Source organism: Neofelis nebulosa, chromosome 2 (assembly GCF_028018385.1).
Source record: "Neofelis nebulosa isolate mNeoNeb1 chromosome 2, mNeoNeb1.pri, whole genome shotgun sequence".
NCBI lineage: Eukaryota > Metazoa > Chordata > Mammalia > Carnivora > Felidae > Neofelis > Neofelis nebulosa.
Genome location: NC_080783.1, coordinates 147047394 through 147071917, shown reverse-complemented (window position 1 = coordinate 147071917; position 24524 = coordinate 147047394). Strand labels below are relative to the sequence as shown.

The 24524-nt window shown below is 35.9% G+C and overlaps 1 protein-coding gene across 2 annotated transcripts in view; it reads left to right on the top strand.

The window, feature by feature from the left end:
* PKN2 (protein kinase N2) overlaps positions 1–24524 on the top strand; it is a 129302-nt gene that overhangs the window by 77567 nt on the left and 27211 nt on the right. For both annotated transcript variants that reach the window (XM_058716680.1, XM_058716679.1), the window contains exons 7-8: positions 6714–6899; positions 7820–7929. In XM_058716680.1, coding sequence (XP_058572663.1) covers positions 6714–6899; positions 7820–7929 — 296 coding nt within the window. The remainder of the gene's footprint in view (positions 1–6713; positions 6900–7819; positions 7930–24524) is intronic.

Sequence of the window (24524 nt, the reverse complement as noted above, 5' to 3'; positions counted from 1 at the left end):
ACAAGGGCTTTACTTTAATAATGTCATTGAGTATTTTGAAGATGTGAAAGTGTTCTTCAGAATTGCATAGCATGCTATCACATTCTGGTAGCTTTGGGTATCATTAATCAGTTTTATGTCAGACTTCTATATTAAAACTTGAAGGACAAATTTATAGTTAAACTGTGCTGTTGCCACTAATAGGATCAGTCTAAACCTGCAGTTACCAAATTGAGTTTCTAAATCTGAGGTATCCTGGGATGCCAGAATGAATAAACAGAGTACAACAGGATATTTTAACTTTTTTGAGGGAAGCCCTCAAAGTAAAGTGTTACTTCACGTCCTACAGTCACCATTTAAACTACTAGCTCAAAGTAGTTATAGTTTTAGCAGGAGATGGTGCTTCGAGTGAAGTCATAAATGTTGATGAAACAGGGTTTTCCTGCATTGCTGTGATATAAATACCATGTGAAAATCAACATGGAGTAGAAAAGAAGGTGGTGGTTTCCAGTGTAATTCCAGAGTTTGAGAAGTTGTACAGTGCTCAGTGTAAACATCCCATTAGGAAATAACTATGGTTATTTACGAGTGAAATAAGATTACCTTTTCTTTCAAGTTATGTGTATTGTTTTTATAGTTATTAATTGATTACAATATTCTATGAAACAGAACTGTTAGGTATCTTTCAGACTAGGAGCATAGTGAAAAAATTGGTACACTAGGGTACCATGAAACAAGAAAGCTTGGGAATCTTTGGTCAGAATGCTCCATTTTATTTTAAATGTTTTAAATATTTATTAAAGTGTTTATCATTCTAGTCACATCTTCTGTAACTCCTATTATGAATTTTCTATCACAGTTAAACTGGTTTGTGCACAGTCCCTGTTTAATATCTGCCTTGTTATCCATCTTCTTACTGTATTTTTTAAAATCAAAACTGGAATATAGACCTGTGAAGAACAAAGACTTTGTTGTCTGCCTACATGTAATTCTAGCCCCTAGCACAGGATATTTATAGTTTCAGGAGAAACTTGGTAAAGATTATTTGACAATAAGGAAGGCACTGCACTTAAGTTTTGCCATTGTATGACTCAGCGCTGAATGCATTAATAATATTTTAGAATTTTTGAATGATTCATTGATTAAAATATGGTTGTCAAATATTTGGAAATCAACAATATTTCTAGAAAAGTAATAAAGCCATGTTTTAGAAAACATCTGATACAGCTGGAATTATTTTTCCCTTTCTATTCTTGTTGACTTCTCTCCCCAACTCTAACCTCTTCCATTCTCTTTTCCTGTTCTTCATTGCCTTACTGAACTTTATTCAAAGTGATGTAAATTGTCAGCATAAAGGGAAGTATCTTATAGTTCTTAAGACATTTTGGGTTTTTTTTTAATTTTTTTTTATGTTTATTTTTGAGAGAGAGAGACAGAGTGCAAGCAGGCGAGGGGCAGAGAGAGAGGGAGACACAGAATCCGAAGCAGGCTCCCCAGGCTCAGAGATGTCAGCACAGAGCCTGACACGGGACTCGAACTCACGAACCGCGAGATCATGACCTGAGCCGAAGTCAGACACTTAACTGACTGAGCCACCCAGACACCCCAAGACATTTTGGTTTTTAAAAATATTATTTTAAATTCCTACTGAACCTTTTAACGAATTCATGTTGAACCTTAAGCTAAAGACAGAGCAACTAGAAAGAGAAATACTATTGGTCTTAATAAAGGATTAGACACAATGAAGAATTATATTGGATAAGTAGTAGGAACATTTACCCTCCTGAGTTTTTCACTACATGCTATTTGTCGTTTGTCTCCTTTATATTCTGATTTCTTTTGTGGTTGTATGAATAAAAACTGAAATTTGCAAATTTGGTGCTACTTTGAACTAAGGTATAATTGAATTTTTGGTCCACATTTTGAGACTTTTACTTGTTTTTATGAAAGAAGATACCTTCATTACTCAGTTGTACCAAGATGAAATACTGAATTAGTAAAATGGATATAAAATAGTTTTTTCAGAACATTAAAAAAAAACCACATTTACTTGTTCTAATGGAATTCATAGCTACTGCTTATGAATACAGACATTTACTTCTTGGATTGCTTGTTTTAAAAATTTCATATTGTGGGTTATAAAAGTAAAATATTTTAAAGTATTTCTAATATGGTTACACACAATTGCAACTGTGTCACCTCATAAAGGAAAGAAACTTCTAGATGCTTACTAAAGTTCTTAAATCCCTCCAGGTTTCTTTTTCCTAAATGAAAGCAGGTGCTGAGCATTGTCATCTCCTAATATATTGAAATTACTAAAATATTTAATAAGCTACCAGGGTTTGAAGTAGTGACCAGATGTTTTCAGTTTCCCCAGGATGACTTTTACAGCTAAACATTTACAATGGAAATGAGCTAAGTTTGCCAGTTTAACAACAAAAAAGGAAATAAAACACACAAACACAACAAGTTGTTTCTTTTGAATTAAAATTAAAATAATATCTATTTTTTTTTTTAATTTTTTTTTTCAACGTTTTTTATTTATTTTTGGGACAGAGAGAGACAGACAGAGCATGAACGGGGGAGGGGCAGAGAGAGGGAGACACAGAATCGGAAACAGGCTCCAGGCTCCGAGCCATCAGCCCAGAGCCCGACGCGGGGCTCGAACTCACTGACTGCGAGATCGTGACCTGGCTGAAGTCGGACGCTTAACCGACTGCGCCACCCAGGCGCCCCTAAATTAATATCTATTTAATCTGTTTTAGCACTTTATAGTTACAGAATATTTCCATAGCCTAACCAAACATAAAAATTGAAGCTTCCCCTCCAACTTTAGTAACTTTATTGAGACATAATTTATATACCATAGAATTCACACACTTGAAGAATACAGTTTTAGGGCACCTGGGTGGCTCAGTCGGTTAAGCATCCGACTTCAGCCCAGGTCATGATCTCATAGTTCGTGGGTTCAAGCCCCTCGTCAGGCTCTGTCCTGACAGCTCAGAGCCTGGAGCCTGCTTCTGATTCTGTGTCTCCTTCTCTCTCTGCTCCTCCCCCATTCATGCTCTCTGTCTCTCAAAAATAAATAAACGTTAAAAAAAAATTTTTTTTTGTTAAGAATATAGTTTTAGAACTTTAAAAGAATGTTTTAATGTTTATTTTTGAGAGGGGCATAGAAACAGAGTACGAGTGGGGGAGGGGCAGAGACAACTGAATGACCCAGGCGCCCCTAGTTTTAGGATTTTTAGGAAATGTATATAGTTGTGCCACCATCATCAACATCCAGTTTTATTTGAAGTGTATAACTTGAAGATTTTTGTCATAAATTTTGTTGTGAAACCATCACAACAATCAAGATAATTAATATATCCATCATCCCAAAAGTGTCCTTGTGTGCCTCTGTGTAATCCCTCTTTCCTGCTCTTCTCATGCTCTCCTTACCCACATCTGACTCCAGGCAATCACTGACCTATTTCTGTCACTTGCTATTAGTTTACATTTTGTAGAATTTTCTATAGGTGGAATCATTCAGTATATACTGTTTTCTTTGGGAAGAGAAGGATTTCTGACCTTTTTCACTCTGAATAACTATTTTAATATTCATCTATGTTGTGTCTATCAGTAGTTCCTTTCTGTTACTAATAGCATTCAGTTGTATGGATAGTCCATAATTTGTTTATCCATTCACCTGCAACTGATATTTGAGTTGTTTCCACTTTGTATTTTTTCCAAATATAGATACTAATAACATCCTTATGCAGTTTTTGTGTAAATGTAGATTTCATTTGGGTAAATACTTAGGAATGATATGGCTGGATCATGGTAGTCTGCTGAAAATGGATTCTTTACCCATCTTTAAATCTGAAAAGTCTTCATTTTTGAAAGATATTTTCAGTGGGTCTAGAATTCTAAGTTCACAGTTTATTTGCTTGTTCATTTTCTCAGTACATTAAAATTGTTGCTTATGCGTCTTGCTTTTCATTGTTTCTTATGAGAAATCCACTGTGATCCTAATCTTTGTATGTAACGTATCTTTTTTCCTCTGGCTGTTTTTAATATTTTCTCTGTATTACTTGTTTTGAGAAATTTTATTATCGTGTGCTTTCATGTGATTTACTTATTGCTCTTTAGCTTGGTGTTTTTGAAATTCTTGGATACTTACTGGGTTTATAGTTTTCATCAAATTTGGAAATTTTTCAGCCATTATTTTTTCAAATATATTTCTGTCCCAATTGTCTCTGCTCTTCATTAGGGACTTAGTTGTACACATATTGGGCCACTTGAAGTTAAACTTAGTTTATATATGCACTGGTTTTTTGTGTTGTTGTTGTTGTGTTTTTTACCCCTCAAGTCTTTCCTTTCTCTTATTTTTTTTTTACCATTTCTACTGCTTTAGCTTCAAGTTCTCTAGCTTTTCTTTTGCAATGTATAATCTGCCACTAATCTCATCCCAGTATATTTTTCCTAAAGTCTCTAACATGGTAGTTTTATGTCTGGGATTTTGTTTGGGGTCTTTTTGATTTCTTGCATGTCTCTATTCAAGTTTTTGAACAGATGGACTATAATTATGATCACTGTGTGAATGTGTGAATGTCAGTTTTCGATTGATTTTCATTTGGTTTCTTTTTTTCTTACTATGTTTCTTACTTTTCTGTTTATCTGTTTTCCTGGTATAATAGTCAGAATTTCAAGAATGACCCTTGGAACCCCTGTCCTGTGAATATGATGAGACATCATTCCTGTGATAATACTATGTTATATGGAAAAGGGGATTTTGCCTGTGTGACTAAGGTTATTAATCAGTTGGCATTGAGTTAATATAAAGGACAGTTATCTGGGCTGGTGTAATATGATCACATGAACCCCCTAAAAGCAGAGAATTTTCTCTGGCCAGTGGCAGAAGGGGAAGAATAATCTGAATCATGAAAAAGATTGTATGTGCCATTGCTGGCCTGAAGATAGAGGGGGCCAGCATGTAGTGAGGAATTCACGCGGCCTTTAGAACTTGAAAACAACCCTTGGCCATCAGCTAGCAAGGAAATAGGGACCCCAATCCTATGTCTGCTAGAAACTGGAGGCTGCCAACAACCTGAATGATCTTGGAAGCAGATTCTTCAAATCTTCCAGATAAGAGCCCAGCCTGGCAGATATGAGGATTTCAGCCTTGTGAGATTTCTAACAGAGAGTGCAGACAACTCACCCAGACTCTGACCTACAGAACTGTGAGATAATAAATGGGTGTTGTTCTAGGCCACTAAATTTGTGGTAATTGGTAATCCAGCAACAGAAAACAAATATGCCTGGTAGTCTCTGATTAGATTGCTAGACATTGTGAGTTTTAGCTTTTGGGTGCTGGATATTTTTGTATTCCTATAAATATTCTTGAGCTTTGTTCTAGGTCACAGTTAAGTTACCTGTATTGCTTTGAAGCAATACCTGTATTGATTTTAAACAATACCGGGTATTGCTTTTAAGATTTGTTATACAGACCAGAACATCATTTAACGTAGGAGTAATTATTCTCTACTACTGGGGCAAGACTGAATACTTGATTAGGGGAACCCTCTGCACATCTTAGTTCTGTCTCTGGACAGCTGTTGTCTATCTTTTACTCTGCCTGTGAATTCTAGCCACCTTGATCAGTTCTGTGTCATACTCTCCAGTCCGTTTCCTTCACACAGGTAGTCCACTTGGTTGCACCTGAGTTTCCCCTCCCTGCACTATGTCCTAGGTATATTCCAGGCAGTAAACTCAAGCAGTCTTAGGGTTCATCTCATTTGTTTGCCATCTCTTGGGGATCAGTGTTCATTTCCTGACCTCCAATGTCTTTAACGCTTTTCACGTATTTTGTTTGATTTTTTTTTTTTTTAGAGTTGGGTATAAATCCAGGCCTTTTTACTTTCGAATTCAGCTTTAATTATTTAAGTTCATTGGGACCAGGAAATATCCCTAAATGTTATATATAGGAGTACTTAAATAACTCCTAAAATGTTATTCTCTGTGCATTATCTAAAATTTTAATACTATAGCACCATTTCTAACTTCTGGTATACTAAATCTAGCCCAAATGATGACAAACCGTATCTTTAGATAGCCTTAGAGTTACTCATTTTCATTTGAACACCTTCAGTATTTATTTGCCTAAGGAAATCAGAATTATGCTTAGATAACTATAGTCAATTATTTGACTCATTACACTATTAGAAAGTTAATATTATTTTACATCTCAAATAGAACAGGAAACCCATTTATTTATACAAAAAAACCCTGTAAAGTCTTTTTCTGTATTAACTACGTAACTACTAAACATGGCTAGCTGCTTTTCATGTAGTCAGATTTCCTTGTTTCTAATTTCTGTATGTTTATGTTGATATTTGGCTTTGTTTTCCCTCCCACATGGTCTATCCACATAATTTTGTAATTCTTCCATGTAATTATATAAATGAGTATTCAGACATAGAAGAAGTTTATGTAACCTCTTTTAGAACAAGTTTTTGGACAGCTATTGGAAGGCGCTGTTCTTTCCATAAAATTTCTTATAGTTTTATTAAGAATTTTCAATAGGTTTCTCTAATTAAAACAGGAAGGATGATTAGTTACCTCACAGATCCTCTGGGAGAAGAGATTTTGTTATTTTAGCAGATCTCTCCCCATCCTTTCTGAATAGGTAACAAAGACATAGTTCTATATATTAAAAATTGATGTTCTTATTTGATATTTGTTCATGCTGATAGGTACTTTGGAAGTTCGTCTTATGGGCTGTCAAGATATTCTAGAGAATGTCCCTGGACGGTCAAAAGCAACATCGGTTGCACTACCTGGTTGGAGTCCAAGTGAAACCAGATCATCTTTCATGAGCAGAACAAGTAAAAGTAAAAGTGGAAGTAGTCGAAATCTCCTAAAAACCGACGACTTGTCCAGTTCAGTAACCAAATTTTTAAAAAAATCATATAACAAATTAAAGGGCCTATACAAAGAACTTAACAATGCAGCTAGCAATGGGAAAGAGCCAAAGTTGAACAAAAAGCTTTATGTTCTGACTTCTATAATTTAACTTTAAAATATCGAAAGCTATACTGACAGGAAACAAAGGCAACCAAATTTATTGAAATTATGTTAGAAAACTGAATGACACGTAACATTAATTCTTTTGGAAGAATGAAATGCTCAGGATCAATCTATGCCAAACTGAAAGTGTTCGGAGGCTCTGAGTCTTGTCACATCTTTAACTTTTAATGACATCGTGACACTTCTCAATCTTGATAACTAACCACAGGACCAAACGTGTTTACTAGTAGTGGCTCAGTTAGCAAACAAATGGGGGAATAGGTGGAAGTGGTAAGAGCAATATGCAATAGGTTATGAAGCACTTTGCAGATGTTCTAAAATGTAATTATAAACTATGATATAAAGGTAGCACTGGGGGCGGGGAAGGCCTGTGACGGTTAAACCTACTACAGAGTACAGAGGTGCATATGTCAGTGTCTTCCTTCATCTAGAAAGGGATTTTAGGGAAAGTGTGGAAACAAAAATTGTCTAAGGTGACAAACTCTACAAATAGAAGTGTAGAGGGAGCAAACTGAATGATTACTATTGATATACAAACATACAAAATAGACAGCATTTGATCTCTGTGTTTTTGTCAAACACAGAGGATAATTTGGGAGCATCTGGTAGAAGTATGTGTACATGTAAAAGTAGCCATTTAAGATTCAAAAGCTTCAGTATTAAGAAAAATCTTACTTTTAAAGGCTCATGAGACTTTTGTTCCTATTAAACAGTGATGCTTCTATTTTAAAGTTTTAAAATATTTAAGCAAGTTTATAAATTGTAATTACAGATGATGTCTGTGCGGTTTTGAAGCTAGATAATACTGTGGTTGGTCAGACGAGCTGGAAACCCATTTCCAATCAGTCATGGGACCAGAAGTTTACACTGGAACTGGACAGGGTAAGAGGAAAAACATTTTACTTAAATTTTCATTATATTTATAATTCATTTTGAATGTAAATTTTATGTCTTTGAAGACTTTGAAAAGTTTTATTTTTTTAATGCTTATTCATTTATTTTAGAGAGAGGGTGTGAGCGAGTGGGGAGGGGCAGAGAGACAGGGAGACAGAGAATCCCAGGCAAGCTCCGCAGCTGTCAGTGCAGAGCCCAGTGTGGGGGCTCAGACTTACGAACTGTGAGATCATGACCTGAGCCAACAATCAAGAGTTGGACGCTTAACTGACTAGCTACCCAGGGACCCCTGGAAAGTTTTATTTTTAACACAATAAAAGAAGAACCTAGGGTTGTTTTTTTTTGATGTTTCTCATCTGGTGAGTTGTATAAAAGCCTGCATTAAGACAGAGGTGAACATCAGAGTGCTGCAGTAGCTTTCGCTTCTGCAGTGATTTGAATGTACATTTTGTATTAACATAAAAGACAACCAAGTGAGAGCTAGTATTGAAATATATTTACTTTAGTGATGTACTCTAAAAATGAAGGTGATTCTTCTGATTCACCATTTGTAGGTTATACTACTAAAGCTGGATTTGAAATGAGCTAATGTGCTCAGTTACCCAGGCTTCCATGTGTCTCAGTGGCTTTCATGAATGACATGAATGGCTGGAATATGATACGTAGCTGTATAATCCAGAGGTAAAGCTGGTCCACACTGGATTCAGATCCATGGTGGTGACTTTATTACTCAGATTCTAATCCATCCACTGGGGTGTGGGAAGAAAATAATACAACTTAATCTTATCTAAAAAATAAGAAAGATAGCAAACTTTTTATCATTTAGTATTTAGACTGATGATACATATGTCATTTTAAAAATTACATTTATTAGTGAAAGCAGATTTACAGTGCTTGATGATGTGAGGTGGTGGTTTTACTACTCTAGCCTCTACTTAAAAATTTTTTTTTCCAATTTATTTTTTTTCTTTCCTCATGGCCAGCATCCTAATCACATCCTCATCACTGCTTTTCCTGCTTCAAAAAATGTTTTATGTGCTTAAACTTTATGTATACCAGATTTCTTAGCTTTAATACGACCTACCTCACTGAGATGTGTGAAGATTAAATCCATGTAAAAATCATTGAAAGTGGTAAGAACTTGATTAATGTTCTTACAAAACATTAAATAAAAAGAATAAAAAGTAATTTACTAAGCTCCATGTGTCTAAATACCAAACTGATTTTCAAAGAATACTACCTTCATCTTGGCATTCATTCTCTCATTTATGATCCTTCACTTATTTTAAAATTATTATGAAAGTATTTACTTAATCAACAAATATAATTCATTGATATCTACTGTATTCCTGGCACTTCGGGTAGATTAGCAATGAACGACATAAACAAGGTCTTGCAGGTTTCCTCAAGGAACTTCTACTTCATTGGCTTTCAGTACATACCTGACTTTTTAACATCACATCTGAAAGTGTGTAAGAGTCTACCACCTCATTTCCCAAATGTACCTTTATTTTGATGATTTCATTTAAAATGATATTAAGGTCTTAGAATGCTGGGCTTGAGGTGTTTATACTTGTTGGTGTCGGAGATGGGATGGGAGACACGTAATGGAAAAGTTGATCTTGGAATTTGTATGAAGAATGAATTTGAGGGAGGAGGAACTAAAGGCAAGCAATTTGGTAGGAGGCTACTCCAGTGCTACAACTGTAAGATCAGGAGAACTTGAAGTAAAACTTGGCAGTAGGAATAGAAAAAAATACATGCAGGAAAAAATAATATGAGTCAGTAACTAATTGGATTGGAGTACAAAGGAAGGGATTTGTCTATAGTTTGCAAAGCAAATGATGCCACAATCATTAGAAAAAATCTATATTGGAGGGGGATGGGTTCTATACCTAGTCTCTTAGCAATTAAATAAAGATGTGGAAGGTAGAGGTCAGGGCTGGATAGGTGGATTTGGAGATCATCTAATTAGACGTCATAGTGAATGTCATCCAAGTGGGTAAGATCAGTCTTTTCATTTCACAAATATTTATTTAACATTTCCTATGTACCAGGGTTTTTACTAGGTTCTAGATTTACGGAGATGTACGTATTGCTGTAACAGAACTCTTAAGCTTAATAATCACTGATTCTCTATTCTGTGCCAAGCACCATTCTAGATGCTGGTAATGATTGATCAAAAGTCCAAAGTCTGTATACTTAAGGACCTTATATTCTAATGAGGGAAGATAAATAGGAAACAACTTTTAAAAACTACAAGGATAGGGAAAGAAGGAAGTAGGGTGGTATAATGAGGGGGTAGCAGCCACTGTAGATAGAGTAGTTAGGGGATCTCTTTGAGGATGCTACATTTGACCTGAGAGACCTGATGTGTGAAAATTTTCCAGACTTTTAAAGATCCAGGTAGAGTGTTTCCAGCAGAGGAGACAAAAGTATACAACCCCTTGAGGTAGGAGAGAACCTGATATGTTGTAAGAATAAAAATTGTGGGGCGCCTGGGTGGCTTGGTCGGTTAAGCGTCCGACTTCGGCTCAGGTCATGATCTCACGGTCCGTGAGTTCGAGCCCCACATCAGGCTCTGTGCTGACAGCTCAGAGCCTGGAGCCTGCTTCCGATTCTGTGTCTCCCTCTCTCTCTGACCCTCCCCCGCTCATGCTCTGTCTCTCTCTGTCTCAAAAATAAATAAACGTTAAAAAAAAAAAAAAATTAAAAAAAAAATTGTGAGACAGAAGATCAGTGTAAAGTAGATGATGTAGGTAGATGCCAGATCTCTATGGTCTTCGTAGACTAAGAATTGCGAGACTGTTGAAGGGCTTTTAATACAGGAGTTGGCATCATTTGATTTACCTATGGTAAATGATCTGATAGAAGTAAGTACCATGCACCATAGAAGCTAATAGAAGAGTTATTAACACAAAGTGGGAAAAACTTTATAAACACAGAAAACAAAAATCTCATAATCAAATCTTAAGCCGTATCCCAAAGGTAGGAGGAGAAAGAAGGTTTGCCCAAAAAGAAATAAAAAACTTTGAGTTGGTGGGGGGGGGGACAAAAACAATAAAGTTTGAGTTGAGCCACATCATACCTTAGAGAAGCATTATTAAAACTTATCCAGTGAATAATTGCAGGAATGGTGAGATGATGAAAATCCTGTTACATGTGGAACAATTGAAGAAAAATGGGATTTTTAAAAGTCTATTAAAGAAGAATTTTAACAAAGATTTGATAACTGTCTTTGAAGTTAAAGGGAGGAACATGTGGGAAAAAAATTAGGGTAAGGATAGCAATGAGATTTCAGTTTGTATATGTTTATTCTAATCAATAGTGACTTTCCTAGAGCTCACTGTTAAGGTCTACTAGATGGGTCTTTCAACTCTGATATTTTCTCTTTCAGGGTAGAAGAACCAGCATTGTTACATGCTATAAATTAGCTGTTTAAATAGACCAATATAATTCAGTCAAGCCCACTAAGAGGGAATAAAAGTTGAGGTTGTTAGTATAAATAGATGCTGTTTCTATGTCTTATTATATTTGTATCTTTTTGTAAACCGTGTGAATACATATAAATCTTTATGGCCATAAAATGTTTCTTTCACTTTCATTTTTAATGTGAATAGATTTGCTATAATGAAGCCAGGCAAAATAGGTTCATTGTCCATCTGCTACTTACTAGCTTTTGATAGTAGACAAAGTACATAACCTTACTACTGGGCATTTGTTTCACCATCCCTAAAATGGGGATAAAATATACAGTTGACCTTTGAACAACACAGGTTTGAACTGTGCAGGTCCACTTAATACATAGATATTTTATAGTAAATTACTATGAATGTATTTTCTCCTCCTTGTATGTTCTTAATAACATTGTTTTCTCTAGCCTACTTTACTGTAAGAATACAGTATATTATACATATAACATATAAAATACATATTAGTTGACTGTTTATGTTATCAGTAAGGTTTTCAGTCAACAGTAGCAAAGTAGTAAAGTTTGGGGGAACCAAAAGTTGTACTAAAATTTTTCGCTGTGCAGGGGTTGGTGCCTTTACCGTTGTGTTGTTCAAGGGTCAGCTGTAATCTTTACAGGACAGTTAGGAAGAAAAACTGAGGTAGTGTATATAAAATCCCTTGTGTTGCTTGTCTCATTTTAGCCACTCGATGGCATTAGTTTTTTCCTTAGCCATAGGCTTTGATGTGTGGGTGGCTATGAATTTAAGTATAACAGAAGAGCATGGTAGGTAATGGGGAATTAATTGGTGCAGTGTCTCTTTCATTTCAGAGCCTATTTAAAGTAATTATAGGATTTTTTATGAGTGATATCAAAATGAAACTCAAAGAGAATTATTGTTAGAAAACAGCTGGTTAGAAGATTTCTCTTGTCACCATGTTTTTGCATTACAGAGTTTAATATTTAAAATAGAACTTAAAAGTAGTAAGTATATATATACTTACACAAATATAAAATAAAATAAAATAGAACTCAAAAGTTATCATCATGTTATAGTTAAAGAAACTGAGCACCAGAGTAGTTAAATATTAATAAATTTCAGAGCTGCTACTAGACCTTAGTGCCCTTCAAAATGGATGCTCTTTCCTCTATGGCAATTTGAATGAGATAGGTAACAGTCACACAGAGGAGGAAATGACAGAAGATGATGAAAACCTGAAAGAAAGAAAATAATTAAAAATTACCCAGACTACAAGCTTAGAAAACTACAAAGACTGATAACTTTTGATTGGTTGTTTTTTATGTGAAGTTGTGATCTTCACCTAAAGTTGTTTTTTGTTGTTGTTGTTGTTGTTGTTGGGGTTTTTTTTTCATTACTTCAAACATTCTTCCCACTTGGGAGCAGTACTCCCTTTGAAAGTTTGAAGACAGGGGCGCCTGGGTGGCGCAGTCGGTTAAGCGTCCGACTTCAGCCAGGTCACGATCTCGCGGTCCGTGAGTTCGAGCCCCGCGTCAGGCTCTGGGCTGATGGCTCGGAGCCTGGAGCCTGTTTCCGATTCTGTGTCTCCCTCTCTCTCTGCCCCTCCCCCGTTCATGCTCTGTCTCTCTCTGTCCCAAAAATAAATAAAAAACATTGAAAAAAAAAAAAATTTAAAAAAAAAAAAAAAAAAAAAAAAAAAAAAAAAAGAAAGTTTGAAGACAATGCATGACTAAGAAAAGCTATTCATCCCTGAGGCTAACTAGAGCTTCTAGGCTCCTGATAGGCATGTTACTTTTCCCTAATTTGATTATAAACTTCTCTTTGGCAGAGACTACATTTCGTTATCATGACCTACTTGTGTTTTACTTTTTCATGTGCTTTTTACCCTTTTACTTTATCCCTTATATTTATAGAATATTTATTTGTGGAAAATGTTTATTGAAATATTTATAGAAAATGTTATTTTAAACTGTCTGACGTGTCCATGCCTAGCATTTTGCCTCAAATGTCAAGTTTCTTTTCTATGGGATTCTGGAACTAAGTTATACTATTTCTGTACTTTTCAAGACACAAAGATTTGTAGATCTTTTTGGAGTTGTAAGATACTCTGAAATGAACTAGACCTACAATAATCTAAAAAAGCCCAAATTATGTTCCTGGGAGGTCAGGGCTCTGTAGAATTGTCTTAGGAGGCAACACGGAGACTTTTTTGTTTTGTTCTGGGTAAGATATCATTTGGAATTTGCCACTTAAGAAAAATAAGCTTTGAAAATTGCTGATATAATTCAGCCCCTTCAGCCCCCTCATTTTACAAATTACTAAGGAAATTACGGCCTAAGGATAAAATAACTAGCCTGAGGTATAATCCAGGATTCTTTTTTTTTTTTTTTTTTTTTAATTTTTACTGAAGTATGGTTGACACAGTGTTACATTATTTTCAGGTGTACAACATAGTGACTCAACAAATCTGCAAGTAATTGTTCTGCTTACCACAAGTCCAGCTACTTTGTCACCATACAACACTATTATAATACCACTGATTATATTCCCTATGCTTTTTTATCCTTTATCCCTGTGACTTACTCATTCCATAACTAGAAGCCTGTATCTCCCACTCCCCGTCCCTGTGGCAACCACCAGTTTTTTCTCTGTTTTTATAGGTCAGTTTTTGCTTTTCATAATAATCCAGGATTATTTTTTTTTTTTATTACATAATCCATTTCACAACACTGAGATCAAGATTCACATACTCCACCGACTGAGCCAACCAGGTGCCCCAATAATCTAGGATTTATAATGAAGTCTCCTGACTGATAGTTCTATGTTCTTTCCATTCTTATCAGATTACCCTTTTTATATTTTCTTATAAAATTTGATCCTTATTAATGTTTATTGTAAATGCAATAACCATGTAATTTCTCATTTTCTCTGAATTCCTTCGGTCCTCCTGGGGGAACAAGCCATACCATAGGAATACAAAGACATTTTAATTTCTTCTGTGTAAGAGCTGGCTGTTTTGAGCATATTGTTTAAGCTGAGATGCTGTTTTTTTAACTTAAAATGGACAAGGACCCTGACTGGCTCAGTTGACTTGATCTCAGTGTTGTGTGTTCAAAACCCATTTGGGGCATAGAACCTACTTAATTAAAAAAAAGTTGAAACTACAAAAATACTGACCCTTTTTACCTCTTCCAAATTCTATTAAATGACACATCATACTCTCCTCTGAGGCTTTGAATCCTCTGAGACAGTGAATTATGTATACAGTCTACATTTTTTTTTTTTCATCTCTGACGTCTCTTAATCACCAGACACGCTCCAGTATTCCTTAAGAGCTTTGGTTCTTCAGTTCAGCATCATTATGGGGCATTAAAAACAAAAACAAAAACAAAAAAACTACATACGTATACAACCCATTTAACAGTATTATTTCAAACTTCTTTGAATACCTCAGCCACAGTGTACCTTTACTGCTTGTCATTTTAGCAATGAATTGAGCAATGAAATCTTAAATTTGATATGTCACACTTTCACCAAATCTTTTATTTCCCTAAATGAGATAAAGAACCTAGATTAATGACTATGCAGATAATGACTATGCAGTAAATAATAGCTTAAATTATTATTGTTACTCCTCTGGTCTCTTCTGTATTACCACAGAACTAGATATTTGATCAAATCTTTTCATATCCTTAATTCTTCAGGAAGAGGCTGAAGAAGGGGCCATCAGCCCCTTACAAATTTCATGTTCTTTTCTCTGTACCCTAAAACCAATGTTACCCTGAACCATTCCCTAACTGATGCTCCCACATCAAGCAGCCTTTAATCTTATCTTTATATCAGACCTGTCTTGGAAACCCCCAACAGCAAATCAGTCCTACCATCTGTCTTTTCTGCTTTAATCTACTGAATGCTGCTGAAATATTAATCATACCTATTACTATAAATTTTAGTTTCTGACTTCAGCTGGGCTTGTAAATGTTGTCCTGCATTTCAGATCTTTATCCCCTTATCAGGAGCTTTTCTTTCACCTATCTCTTCCAGTCTTCTATCCCACCTCAGACCTCTTTGTTTCCATTTTATACATAAGATTAAGATCATTAGGGTGCAGCTTCCTCAGATTCCTCCTATCACCTGCAAATATTTCTGTATCTTCCTCATTGGTTTTAGAGAAAGAGGTCTCTTTCCACCCTGTAAGAGCCTATAAGCATCCAATTTGTCCTCCAATTTCCATTCTTTCTCATCTCCTAAACCTGTTCCATCAGTTACTCTGTCACCAGTATTTTTTTTACCTCCTTGCTTCTCACCTCTGATCCTTACTGCATATGTTCACATTTCCTTCCATTAAAAAAAAAAAAAAAAAAAAAATTGTTTTGCGTCTTCATAGCTCTATTGACAGGACTCACTCTCATAGACGAGATTCTTGAAGTAGTAGTTTGTGCTCACAATCTGTTCTTCCTCATCCTATCGTTCATTACACATTACACTAAAACTTCTGTACGAAAAAAAAAAAAAATAAAAAATAAAAAAAAATAAAACTTCTGTACGAGGTTCTGAACCACGCACATTACATGTAGTATCATTTAATCCTCACGGTAATCTTACATGTATAATTATTATCACTGTTTTGGGGATTACTGAGGTTCCAAAAGGTAAATAACTTTGCCACATGGCTGGAAAGCAGTGGTTCTGGGAATCATCACAAGAATCTTATATCAAAGCCAGGTCTTACCTGAAACCAATATGTTCTTTTAAATAGTGGACTAACTTGTCTCTTTGTTTCCAATATAGATTTTCTTAATTACATACCACAATATTAATAATAAAAGCTGACATTTACTGAACACTGACTATGTGCTGAGCTTGTATTAACTCTTTTAATTTTCACACAACCCTAGGAGGTTGATACTATTATTATACATATTTTGCAGATGAGCAAAATGAGGCTCAAAAAGGCTAAGTAAATAACTTGCCCAAGGTCACAAAACTGGTAAGTGGTATAGAGCTAAGATTCTAACCTATTTTTTTCTACAGAAATTTATTAAGAATGCAGCACTAGGCCATCTTGATTTTAGGGGCCTTGTTTTTAATTACTGTATTGCCTGACCTGACCTCTACTCCTCTATATTTTAAATCCTTTACTAGGAGCTTATAATTTACAAGTTAAAGACCAAATGCTTTTGCAAGTCATACAGAGCCCTTCATGACTTGTCTCTGCCCATCTTCTAATCTTTATTTCCCAAAGCGTTCCTGCTTCTGTTCTAGGTGTTAACTAGATGAAGCTATTTCCTATCCCTACAGTATACTTTGTGCATGCTTAACTTTGTACATTCTTTCCCCTTTGACTCCTATGTTCTCTCCCTTATTCTTATAATTTGTATCTAAGAACACAATTTGAGCAATTCTTATCTTTTCTGATCTTCCTACTACCTTCCCCTTAGGAAAAATTGGTCAGTTCTCCCTTTTGTGTCATTATACCAATTGTATATGCCTCTCTTTTGCCAGTATTTATTTACATTTCCATCTCCCCAACAAAACTATGAACCATATGAGAACAGGACCATACATTATGTCTCTTTATATTTCCATCACAGTATTTAGTATAGGTATTCATTAAATATACAACAGAATGACTGAAAATAACTTAATGCAAAAATATTTTTAAAACTAAAAGTTTTTTTATATAATTTCCTTTTTTTTTTTTTCCTACTTATGCAGGTAACACACTCTGCTTGGTACAGTGATTCCCAAATAGATTCCCAAAATGACACACATTAGAATCTGAGGGGAGGGGGATCATATATATAATTTTAAAATGTCTTCTTTCTTACCTGCTCCTACCCTTCCACACACAACTGAGTCTGACTTATTTCCTTATGGCTTACCTGTTACTGTTCTGTAGCACAGCATAGGCATTTTAGCTTTCTTCTACCTTTCCAACCTTTAATGTGCAAAGGCCTACATTTAGCGCAGTGAGAAATAACAAAACAGCGAGAAGCATTCTTTCCATAAAGGACTCTATAGTCTGGTAGGCTTAAAAAAAAACAGTTGGAGACAAAATAAAAAACTGTTGAATTGTGTTTCAGAAGCTTAGGGAAGAATTCTTCTAACATGAGCATGCATCAAGAATTTAAAAATACATGAAGATACAAACACCATGAGTAAGCAGCAATGGATAATGGGATTATTTGTTATAGAATATAAAATAAATATTTCAAATATTTAAATAATAGAGGAATTTGAAAACATGAGCAAAGAATGAGTGATACAAAGACTAAGCAGAGTTTTTTAAAAAAACAAATAGTAGACATCTGAGATTATCTTCAAAATAATTGGGGGACCATTAGTCCCCAATTGTTGAAGCTGTGTTGGAAGGAGAGTAAAATAAAACTTAACAAAAATCAGAAATAGAACATTTTTAGTTGAAAACTAAGTGGATGAGTTAAATAACAAAAGAGTTAGTGGGTGGAAGATAGAGCTAAAGAAGTTGCCCTAATGCAACACAAGGAGACAGATGAAAAATGTGAAAGAGAGGCTACGAGACAGGAAGAATGGGATGAAAATGACTAACACACTAAGAGAAATTCCAGAATGAGCGAATGGAGACAATGAGCAGTGGTCAGATCTGAAGCAATAATGACCTAGAATTTTCCAGAACTAATGACAAACATTGAATCCTCAGATTTGAGAACACAAGTCCCTAGAAGGATAAATATAAAAAGTTATACACATCTGAACTCAAGGGAAAGACCTCTGGGCTGGGTTTAGTCAAGAATGCCTTTGTGAGGAACACAGATGTTTAATTCAGTCTTGATGAAAAGAGAAAATTGAACCTGGTACAGGGGGAAAAACGTGAAATCTCATATGAAAATATACGTTTCAGCAGGGGAATAAGATATAAGATTAGACATAGGAATTGTGTATGTAAAGACAGAAAAGTTTATAATAGGTTTGGAATAATAGGGAGTCTTTGGAACGTTTTATACAATATGAATTGATAAAGGAAGCAGTTTTATTTATTTTTTTATTTTTTTAGGAAGCAGTTTTATATGTAACTATTAAAGCACTAGTTTGTATCATAATTGTTTACTTCTCTCTTACAAAAAGAACAGAATCACCCACATATAGAGGAGGCAGACTTTTCAAGCAAAGATCATAACATTATGTTTTCTATTGTCTCAGTCTCAGACTCTCCTCTCTGTATTTCCCATCCTCCCCAAAGATCCTAGGGTTTTCCTCTTTTTGTCATATTTGGTCCAGCTGGAAAATCACCCTTATTGGACTCCTCAACTGAAAAGAGATACTGCTGTTTCCTGATATGGTTGTTTTCGGTTTGCGCCTAGTAGATTCCAGTGGTCTCCCTTCCCTGGCCGGTGCTTTGACTCTGGAAGCTGATAGCTGTGGACTTGAACAACTAGGCTCTGACTTACAGTGGGAGACATTGTTAGGAGGTGTAAGGATAGGAGGAGAGAGAAGTCAAGATGTTTGTTTCCCTCTTCCCTTCCCTATTTTCACAGCATTCGTTCAACTATGGCTACAGCTCCTGTTGGACAGTCCATTTTTCCAAGGTCCAGTTCTCATTGGATTCTGACAACTATTACCTCATACACATTGAGGCAAGGGGTGGTAATGGATTTCTGCTGTTGCTAGATGTCAGTTGCTTCATCCTTGTTGGCTCTTTAACCTTAATCACACCTCCATAAATAGCCAGTTATTAAAATTCATACTCTTTGAGTATGCAGCTTCTTTGCTTCTATGACCTTAACTGATATTTCTCAAGGTTGTGTTGTCTTCAGAAGCCCATAGAAGGCCAGTTAAAGAAGAAATAGAAGACCAATTGATATGATATCTACCATGTTGTACCTTTACAAAGTCTTACCTTTTCTTGGCTCTTGAATATTCCATGCTCTGCTTCGTCTTGCCTCCTTTTTTTTTTTTTTTCTTTTCAGCAGTGAAGCCTAGCTTTCATGTTCTTCTATTAGAGGTTCCCAAACTTTCTTGGTTCACAGCATCCTCAGTATCCTCGTTTTTTGTTTTTGTTGTTGTTGTTGTTGTTGCTGTTGTTGTTTTACAGTGTGTGTCCAGGCCAAAGGAAATATCCAACAATTCCATTTATTAAGAACTACTTATTGAGGTACCTGGTGGCTCAGTCCATTAAGTGTCTGACTCTTGATTTCAGCTCAGGTGATGATCTCATGGTTGTTAGATTGAGCCTAGTGTCAGACTCCATACTGGGCGTGGAGCCTGCTTGAGATTCTCTCTCTCCCTCTTCCTCTCCTCCTCCCCTACTTGAGCATGTGTGTATACTCTTTCTGTCTCTCACTCTCTCTCTCTCTCAAAAAAAGAAAAAAAGTACTAACTAAAAATTTTCTGTGCAGCAAAGGAAACATCAGCAAAATGAAAAGGCATCCTACAGAATGGAAGAAAGTATTTGCAAATCATGTATCTGATAAAGGGTTAATATTCAAAATATATTAAAAAATCATATAACTCAGTAGCAAAAAAATCTGATTAAAAATGTATAGAAAATGAGTAGACATTTTTCTAAAGAAGACATTCTTTAGAAATAGTCAAAAGGTGCATGAAAAGGTACTCAACATCACTAATTATCAAGGAAATGCAAGTCAAAACCACAGTGAGTTATCACCTCACACCTGTTAGAGTGGCTGTTCCCAAGAAGATAAGAGATAACAAATGCAGACAAGGATGTGGAGGAAAGGGAGCCCTTGTGCACTGTTGTTGGGAATGGTGCAGCCACTATGAAAAATAGTATGGAGGTTTCTCAAAAAATTAAAAATGGAACCACCCTATGATTCATCAATCCCACTCCTAGTTATATATTCAAAAGAAATGAAAACAATATCGAAGAGGTATCTGCACTTCCATGTTCATTGCAGCATTATTCACAATGGCCAAGTTATGGAAATAACCTGTCAAGGGGTGAATGGATAAAGAAAATGTGAGATATATATGGAACATTAGTCAACCATGAGAAAGAGGAAGAAATCCTGCTGTTTGCAACAATATGGATGGACCTTGGCCGTGTGAAATAAGCCAGATAAAGACAGATACTACATGGTATCAATTATATGTGAAATCTTAAAAAAAAAAAACAAAAAACAAAAGCAAAAAAACAAAGTCAAACACCTAGAAATGAGAGTAGAAAAGTGATTGCCAAGGGGCGCCTGGGTGGCTCAGTCGGTTGAGCGTCCAACTTCAGCTCAGGTCATGATCTCATGGTTTGTGGGTTCGAGCCCCACATCAGGCTGTGTGCTGACCGCTTGCTCAGAGCCTGGAGCCTGCCTCAGATTCTGTCTCCTTCTCTCTCTGCCCCTCCCCCACTCAATGCTTTGTCTCACTGTTTCTCAAAAATAAATAAATGTAAAAAAGAAAAAGTGGTTGCCGAGAGATAGGGGGTGGGGAAAGCATGGAGAGTTTGGTAAAAAAAAAAAAAAAAAAAAAAGTAAAAACTTTAGATATAAAATGAATAAAGTCTGAGCATCCAGTGTATAACATGGTGACTGTAGTTAATAACACTATATAAATGCAATTTACTGAGGTGATGAATGTGTTAATTAAACGGGAGGAATCTGCATAGTATATACATATGTCAAAATATCATATATACTTTATGTCACAATTTTATTTGTCATACCTAACTTGTTTATTTAATATAATTTATTGTCAAATTCGTTCCCATAATTTATACCTAACTTAAAAAGTATTTAAAAAATATTTATTTAGTACTTATATTCTAACTAATTAGTACTTTTTGAGTGAAAAAAAATTGAAAGAAAATACAGTATTTTTACTTCATTTTTGCACAACCAGTTACTTACTAATGGAGTATGTCTGCTTGTTGTATACTACATAACTTCTCAAAGCGTGAACACAGCATGCTTACACATTGATTTTTCATGTGGAAAAAATCAGTTGTTGAAAACCCAATTTAGCAAAGATAGGAAGATGTCATCAAAAGGAATGTGGTACATTCGGTTGTTGAAACTGAGCTTACCATGAGCTAGTATTTAACAGTGTCCCACAGATGTCACTGTGTTTCCTTTGTAAAGTTAAAATAGCCTCCATTGTCCCAGAGTTCCTCACGAACAGTTTGGAAACTTCAGCCTTCCTTGTGCTTCAGGTCTTTTTATGCTAGATTTGTGCCAAGTTTTTTAAATTGAAGCACATTTTTTTTTAAGTTGTTCTGCTTCTTCTCCTACATGTAGGGCTGATTCAATGTCTTTTTTACCTTTTTCTGTTTACTTTCAAGGCCTTAAGGAGACTTGAGACAAATCTTACAGGTGCCTTAGATCTTCCGTGTTTTTTTCTCTGACCCTAGGTTCAAATTCGTAAGACCAAATAAAGAACAAATTGGGACAGTTTACTAGTGCTGCCCATCAATAGCTCAGATTATACTGCTCAGCTATTGTAGTGGTGGTTTTACACTATCTAGAATTTTGTTGCTCTTACAGTTTGACATCACTTAAAGCATGTTCTAGCTCTATAGAACTGGCCTGCTTCATCTGGAAAATTGCCAGCAGATGAGCAGTCACACTTACAGTTTAAATTCTATAAATACTAGAGACATGTCTTTATATAAAAAGTATTTTCCTTTTTAGGTGCTGTATCCCTACTTTACCTACCCAAATCACACCAGATGTTAGAGACTGAAGTAGGTTTGGGGTTCCATGAAACAGTGTTTGGAGTATTGACATAAAATAACATAATCTGCTCTAGATCACAGTCACCCTCCCCCTTAAATTGTACAGTTCTATTTCCCAAGGAACAATGCAAAGTAACAAAAAGTGAATAAATTTATACCTAAAATCTCAAAGTAGAACTCTAGGAAAGCTAGCTTAAGGCCTTGAGATGACCATCCATCTCAACTCTGAGATCTTTCTAACACACTTGAGTTTAAGGCATGGAATGAAGAGAAAGCAGAACGAAATGAGCCGGTATGCTTTACCAGAGTGGCTAGAATAAATATAAATAAGGTGATTGGACCTCTTCTCATCCAGAGAAAGATATAAACTTAACCATGTGTCAGATGTTAGCAACGTGAAAGTATAAGATCTTCTTGCAAGAACTTCTTACAACTTCTTATAAGTAAGAACTTCCTAGCATCTATGCCCCTTGCATCTGTCTGTCTGATCCATCACAGGTCTTCCCCCTTGATGTGGCAAAATAATATAGGAGGAAGTAGACCTCTTCTCCTCTAGTCTGAAACAGTGTAGTGTAAATTACCAATCCCTGGTTCAGTTATCCATTCAATGTATTTACCAAAATACTTAAACTTTTAGCTTAAATAAATGTCATTTGCTGATCTTAAAAAAGAATTCTAGGGGCGCCTGGGTGGCGCAGTCGGTTAAGCGTCCGACTTCAGCCAGGTCACGATCTCGCGGTCCGTGAGTTCGAGCCCCGCGTCGGGCTCCGGGCTGACGGCTCGGAGCCTGGAGCCTGTTTCCGATTCTGTGTCTCCCTCTCTCTGTGCCCCTCCCCCGTTCATGCTCTGTCTCTCTCTGTCCCAAAAATAAATTAAAAAAACGTTGAAAAAAAAAAAAAATTAAAAAAAAAAAAAAAGAATTCTACTCTACTCATACTTCCCCTTTAATGACGAGTATTCTCTCTCACAGTAACTATGTATCAGAAGAAATGAAGTAAGAGGCCCTTGGTTCACATACTGCCATAGATACCTTTTTCTGATGAGACCTGGCACGTTGTGTCTTGACTCATTTTTTTTTCATGTTCTGTTTTTTGTTAAGTGTTTTTTATATTCATTTGCATCAACTCATTATTTAAAGTCAAAGGATCTGTTAAGTACTAGGAGCTTATGTAATAGGCATAAGTTCCTGAGTTGAAAGTTAGTATATGAAAGAAGTAGTTTATTATTTTGTTGAGCCTAAGGGGGAAAAAATGTTTATCTCTTCTTGCAGATGGTTTGCAAAATCATAGAAAAGTCTGGTGCTTTCTAATTAGAATGTATGTCGATTATAACATATATGCAGAGTTTGGCTTGGCCCCCAATTTATAAGCTGTGTTCTACACTGTTGTAATTATGTTTTAATTGATTGTTAAAGCCTTAAATATGGGGGTGCCTGGGTGGCTCAGTTGGTTGAGTGTCTGACTCTTTATTTCGGCTTAGGTCATAATTCCAAGGTTGTGGGATAGAGCCCCACATCAGGCTCTGCACCGAGCATGGAGCTTGCTTAAGATTCTCTCCCTCTCTCTCTCCTCTCCCTCCCTCTCTCCCACTTGTGCACTCTAAAATAAAAAAAAGGGGTGCGCCTGGCTGTCTCAGTCGGTTGAACATCTGACTCCCAATTTCGACTGAGGTCATAATCCCCCAGCCATGGGATCGAACCCTGCATTAGCCTCCACACTGAACCTGGAACCTGCTTGAGATTTCTCTCCCTTTGCCTCTGCCCCCTCTCCTGCTCACATGCGCGCGCGCTCTCTCTCTCAAATTAAAAATAATAATAATAATCATTAAAGTCTTAAGTATGTTTTTCCACATAAGCATTATTTTTAATGATTATAGAGAATTCCCTCATATGGATATGGTATAATATACTTGTCCCTTTGTTTTTGGACATTCGGTTTGTTGCTAATTTGCTGCCTTTTGCAGGGAGAACCAGGGGGTGGGGGGAGCTGTTGTAATAAATGAATATCTTTTTGTATAAACTTATTCTGAATTTCCCTTTTGCCCCCTACCTGCACAGGCCCCTGCTGTCACTAGTCCTATTACCCGGTGGTATTCTTCTGAAGATTAAATGACATAATACTTTTAAAGTGCTTAGCACAGTGTGTGGGGCGCACTGTAAGTGCAGGATAAATGCTATTCGTAGACCTTTCCCTAATTCAACATGGGGACAAGGAAATAAGACAGTTTGAAATGGGTTCTTTGAGGAGAGCACTGAGGTCTTCCAGCAACAGCTCAGCAAGTGATACCAAGTGGAGAAGGAAAATCTGAAAGACTGAAGCTATTGCATAGCAAAGAGTCTCTGTGGTCATTCATCTGTATTGGTCCCAGATGTGTATTCTTTATAATAGGAATATCTTAGCTAGAGATTGTGGAAATATAAATTTGTTCCTTGGAGTTAAAATATATAAGTTTGTTAAAATAATATATAATAGAGAAACATTACAAAGCAC